Consider the following 6,104-nt stretch of genomic DNA (forward strand, 5'->3'; position numbering starts at 1 on the left):
CCCCTCCTCCCCAGCCTGGAGCTGCTTGGGGCTGTTGTGTCCCAAGAGCAGGACCAGCACTGAGCCTTATTGATCCTCATGCAGTTGTCCTCAGCCCACTGATGAAGTTGGTCCAGTGTCTCTGTAGAGCCTTTCTACCCTCAGGCAAATCAGCACTTCCACTCAACTTCATGTCATCTCCAAATTTACTGTGGGTGCACTCAATTCTCATGTCCAGATCATCAATAAAGATATTAAATAGGACTGGCCCCAATACTGAGCCCTGGGGAACACCACTAGTGACCGGATGCCAATTTGATTTAGCTCCATAGTTGATGAACTAGTAGTTCTGTACCGTGTAGCTATTGCCTGCATCCCTGATACATCATTTGACTTGACTGAGAAGTCCCCCTGTGCTCCAATGAAAGGTTTTCATATGACCTGATGTCATGGTTTAACCCTGGCCAACAACTAAGCACCAACAGATACTGTGGCAGTAGTTTTCCTGGATGGATGCCTTTTGGCTGCAGTTTTTTCTTGAAGTTCTTGTACTTGAGCTTCTAGTCTCCGGGTAGGTTCACCATCCCACTTCCTCATGTCCTCCTCCTGGTCACACGGATAGAACCACGGGGTGGCATGTGGTGTGTGTAACTGGTAACCCTCTCCCCTGAACACAAAAAGGCTGACTCTTAATAGCCAAGATGTTGGTTAGTAAGGGTGAGGAAAACCTGTCCTTCTTTAATTGCTGGGATAATTGTTGGGATGGTTTCTTCACAGCCAAGATGCAGGCCTGTAGGGAGGAAGTGAGATTATTTTTTTTAATTCTCAAGTTGGCTGGCCAATCCAATCACAGCTGATGCTTCTGTGTTTCTCCAGCTCATTATTGCCAGTGTGTTGGTGTATGATGTCGGTGCACTTTGTACAAACTTTCGCCACATGGACCATGTGCACATAATTTCACCTGGCTGTTTGGATACCTGGTTGTCATCCAGGTTGCTATAGATCACCACCACCACGGCTAATTTCCTCAGATACTGGATACCTCCCTCAGTGGTCATTCACTTGCTTTGGGAATTTGCAGGTTCTTCTTTGAAGGGATATTTGTCCTTCACACTTGACAGAAGCTGCCTCCAAAGCCTGAGGATTCCTGCCCCTTCTACAATCTCTTTGTCAGTGACCTTATTCCTAGCAAGGGGTCCTAGCTGCTGGGCTTCCTTACCCTCTAATTCTTGACTGTTGTCTCCAGTATCCCAGCATTGGAGTAACCACCTGATAATTCACCTGTTCAACAGCTTCACATATCTCACTGCTTGCTTAGGGATAAGGATCATGTGGTTTCTGTCTCATTTATTATTTCATTCTTTCCCCTCCTATTCTTGTGACTGCTCTGCTGTTCCTTCTTAGGAGAAGCTTCTTCATCCCTTACTGAATGAGTTGACTTCTGTTTCCATTGTTTTTTCATTATAGAGGTGACTGATATAGTTGAAGGCTGAGTCTCTGATTTAGCCATGGTGTCTATTGGTATGTTTTCAGATCCAGAAGACCCTCTCTTGAGGGTGCTACACAGTACTAAGCAGGGTTTGGTAGTTGCAGGCCAGGCCCCAGCATAGTTGTGCCTCTGGAATAGCCAGGGCATCTTTTTTTAAACATTCTATCATTTCACTAGGATCTGGGTGTGAAGTCCCAGAGCATTGGAGGTAACAACCTTTCTAGATACCTGCCTGTATTTTCCTACATGCCTTGCCACCCATAACCACACTGCTGCAGGGCCTGGGTGATATTCCTAAATTGCTTGTTAACCTTGGAAAAAACCAAAACAATATTCCTAATAAATACCAATAGGAGTATTTTTATTACTCAAGGATGTTTAAGTTACTGAAGAGTTGTTATAATGAGGGAGAAAACATCATGGAAGGAGGTGGTGAAGGTGCCATTCTGTATTATCTCTACAAAATACCTCTTGGAGAAAGTGTAATTGTTAATTTTCAATTGTTTCCATGAGGTGATTCCTGAACTACAGTAATGGCTTCAGTACAGAGCCCAAATAGCAGATTAAACTCAAGGCCAGTGTTTTAATAATAAATGTCCCAGGCACAACACCACTAAGCACTAGAGAGCACAGAAAACTGCAAAAGCCAAAACCAGTCTTTAACCATGTACAGTAAAAAAAGGAGCAGAGCACAGATCAGATAAACTAACATTGAGAACAGATAGATCAATATTGTGATCAGCAACTGTTAACAGATATAAGTTCCTTCTGTTACCTTCTGGTAAAATCTGTTATTATCTTAAACCCATGTTGGGTGCCAAAAAGGACTTTTGTGGTTTAAGCCCAGATGGTGGCTAAACACCACATAGCCTCTTGCTCCCTCCCTTCTGGTGGGATGGGGGAAGGATTGGAAGGGGAAAACTGAGACACTTGTGGGTTGAGATAAAGATAGTTTTAATCATTGAAAAGAAATTTAAAAAATAAATTGTAAGGGAGAAACAAAACACCCACCAACCGACAAAGAGAGAGGAAAATAAACCCCAAGAAAGACAAGTGATGAAAACAATTGCACACCACCAACAGACTGATGCCCAGCTAGTTCCCAAGCACACTGTCTGCCCCCCATAGAAGGTACTATGAAGAAATTTAACTCCTATTCCAGTGAAAACCAGTATACCTGTGGGATAATTATACTAACCTTCCAGTAATGAAACTCCCTTGAATGTTTTAATGCTTTGTATTTATACTCTTATTGTAGCTATTTGCATAACTTTCTCGAGGAACTATTCTCTATCTTCTTTTTAGCACTTATATTCATATCCAAAGACCTAAATAGTAGATATTCCATAGACTTTATTATAAAAAATTAGGTTTTGATAGAAATATTATTTTCTTAGACTATTAGGGAAATCTTTGATTGTTTTTACTTGTGTTTGGTATTTGATCCCTCTTGATAAAAGAATGTTGTGGTGTTTTTTGTTTTATACATCCTTAGCATACTTTAAAGTATCTATTAGATTGTAAATTAAAGAAGGATAAATATTCATGTAATATTCATAGCTACTTAAACTGTGTGAAAAATGCACATGTTGTGCCTGGGATACCAATAAATTTATCTTTCATGATCAGATGTTCTCAAATGTTTTGCTTAAACTATGCTCAAGAATTCACTGTGTTCATTAAATGTTATATTATGATTGTACTTCTAACATATATCTTAATGTAACTCTCTTCAGTTTCCTTAAAGGTGATATGTTTATTGTTCATAATGAATTGGAAGATGGCTGGATGTGGGTTACAAACCTACGGACAGATGAACAAGGTCTTATAGTAGAAGACCTGGTAGAGGAAGTGGTAAGTAATTTTATATTCAAATCTGTTGCAGAACTGAGATTGGATTTTTTTTTATTATTAGTTGTGTGTGGAAATTAACAATGAAATTAAACCAAACTAGTGGCATTAGCTGCCTGACTTTATGTACCTTCCTGCAGTATTTGAATCTTCCAGTTTTTAAATAGTTTAACAAACCGTTAAGTCTAATTCAATATCCAAACAAAGTACATATTCATGTTATCCAAACAAGTTTGTGTGCAAATGAACAATATTGTGAACTTAAGCAGTTCCCTAAACTCACCAGTCCTGATAAATAACTTGCTAGTTGTTCAGTTGCATTCGTTGGTTTTTTTGTTTGCTATGAAATATTCATAAATGTATAGACTGAAACTTTGCAGTATGTCATTGTTTTCTTTTTTTGTTTAAGGGTGTAGATTAAAAAAAAATATTGATGAGTTAATTATACCTAGAAGGGTTTATGCTAAGTCAGGAAGCTAATTAGATGACATAAAAATGATTGATTTATTGCAGGACAAGAGATGATTTAATGGACAAAAACACCCACCCCATCTTCCCACATGCTTTTTTAAAAGAAGTTCACCATTGCTTTGGAGTCCTGATGATGTTTGCTTTGCAGCATATAGATATTGCTATTAGCAGAGTTTGCTTTACCTGTTTCTCACATCTATATCAGGATGTGAATGGCTAAATTGAAATGGTAATGTTAGAGTATCTAACTATAAATTTTCTGTTAGTGGTTGAAGTTCAGGAAAGTTGAGATTTAAGTTACCACATGTAAAGGAGGTCTTGAAGAGTGACAGAAACAGTCTTTTGAAATAATGTGTTATGGCTGAATTTCCATTTAGTTAATGAAGTTGAAAACCTCTTTATATGAACTGTGCAATAAGCTATCTAGTTCAAAAATGTCTTTGACTTCTTAGTGCTGTTTATTTCTACAGAAGGTCTTAACCTATGAAGTTTGCTTTTCTAAACTCAAGCATACTGTCGTCACGCACTTAATATGTTAATTTTCCTACTAGGGAAGAGAAGAAGATCCACATGAAGGCAAAATGTAAGGATTTTTGTTTTGTAAGCAAATCATAAAACAGCTGTTTGTAAAATTTAGCTATGAGTTTGGGAAGGTGAACCAAAGCTGTGTGTACTTGTTTTTTAATCTTAAGACTTTTGTTCTATACTAGCTGTTGAAGTTGCATAGGTCATTGGCATGAAGTCTTGTATTAGTTTTGCCTAATGTTAATGGGTTTTGCAGTGATAAAATCTTGAATGAGTCTCTCTGATCACTTTGCCTAGAATATATACAATGGAGGGTGTGGTGTTTTCTGATTTGTGGGGTTTTATTTATACACATACAGTTTACCTTAGAGGTAACCTTCTTTCAGGTCTGCTCAACTCTTAAGCGTAGGAGAGGAATCAAAGTATCATTTAGAGGAATGATAGTGTAATAGTAACACTTGGTATTAGCCTCATGTGCTAGCACTTAAAATGAAAACTAGGAGACACTAGAATAATCTGTTTGCAGTGAATTCTAACTTGTTAAATAATTTTAAAAATACAATTTACAATGAAGAATGAATTTATACAGGAAACTGTTGATTGTTATATTATTTTCAGTAGTAAAGATGAGTAGCAAATGAAAAAGAAAATTTCTAGTAGCTGGATAACTTCATCTGTCTTCCATTTGCTTGCAATAATTGCAGCTGCTGCTTCCTGTATTTATTGCCTAGTTTCAGTTTCTGCCTGATTGAAGAAGGCATTTCTTATGGTGATGGAGTTTCTTGGTGGTTTGGTTTTGTTTTTAATAGAGGAAAGAAAATGATTGGTGTGTGGCTTCAGTTTACTGGTTTCCAATGTTGATCTAGTCAGTTTGGTATAGCAGCATAACAGTAATAGGGATGCCTTCAAATACAGGAACTTTTGGGTTGTTTTTTTTTTAACAAAGTAGTTTGCAGTGGAATCTTAAAACTTTGACACTCAATACAGTTACTCATGCTGCTCAGAAGATTCCGGGGGAGGCAGGGATTTCTGCAAATGTTCCAATAGCCAGAGATTCTCTTGTAAAGGTAATATGGAAAGCAAGTTAGAACTAGAGCTCTTTTTTGATGTGTAAGAGACATTCTTTTACACAGAATCATTAAAGTTGGAAAAGACTTCCTAAGATCATCAAGTTCAACCATCAACCCAGCACCACCACCATGTTTGCCACTAAACCATGTCCTCAGGTGCCATATCCACACATTGTTTTTTGAATACTTCCAGGGATGGTGATTCCACCACTTTCCTGGGCAGCTTGTTCCAATGCCTGACCACCCTTTCAAAAAAAAAAGTTTTCCTAATATCTAAATTAAACTTCCCTTGCAGCAACTTTCCCTTCAAGGCTCTGATTTGGTCCCATTTGGGCTATTTCATGGGATCATTTAGGTTGAAAAAGACCTCTGAGATTGAGTGTAACCTTTGACTGATCACCATCTTGTCAAGTAGACCATGGCACTAAGTGCCACATCCAGTTGTTGAACGCCTCAAGGGATGGTGACTCCACCACCTCCCTGGGCAGCTCGTTCCAATGCCTGACCACCCTTTCAGTGTCAAAATTCCTCCTGATGTCCAACCTGAACCTGCCCTCTTGTCCGGTCGCTAGTTGCCTGGGAGAAGGGGCCGACCCCAACCCCCACCTTGCAACAACCTCCTTTCTGGTAGTTGTAGAGAGTGATAAGGTCTCCTCTGAGCCTCCTTTTCTCCAGGCTAAACAACTGCAGCTCCCTCAGCTGCTCCTCATAGGACTTAC

The 6,104-nt window shown here is 38.9% G+C and overlaps 1 protein-coding gene across 1 annotated transcript in view; it reads left to right on the forward strand.

The window, feature by feature from the left end:
- LOC103803900 (ras GTPase-activating protein 1-like) overlaps positions 1-6,104 on the forward strand; it is a gene marked incomplete at both ends in the record, with an annotated part of 12,711 nt that overhangs the window by 3,324 nt on the left and 3,283 nt on the right. Inside the window, 2 exons of the mRNA XM_009076480.1 lie at positions 3,205-3,322; positions 4,342-4,373. Coding sequence (XP_009074728.1) covers positions 3,205-3,322; positions 4,342-4,373 — 150 coding nt within the window. The remainder of the gene's footprint in view (positions 1-3,204; positions 3,323-4,341; positions 4,374-6,104) is intronic.

Source organism: Acanthisitta chloris, unplaced genomic scaffold (genome assembly GCF_000695815.1).
Source record: "Acanthisitta chloris isolate BGI_N310 unplaced genomic scaffold, ASM69581v1 scaffold2946, whole genome shotgun sequence".
Lineage (NCBI taxonomy): Eukaryota > Metazoa > Chordata > Aves > Passeriformes > Acanthisittidae > Acanthisitta > Acanthisitta chloris.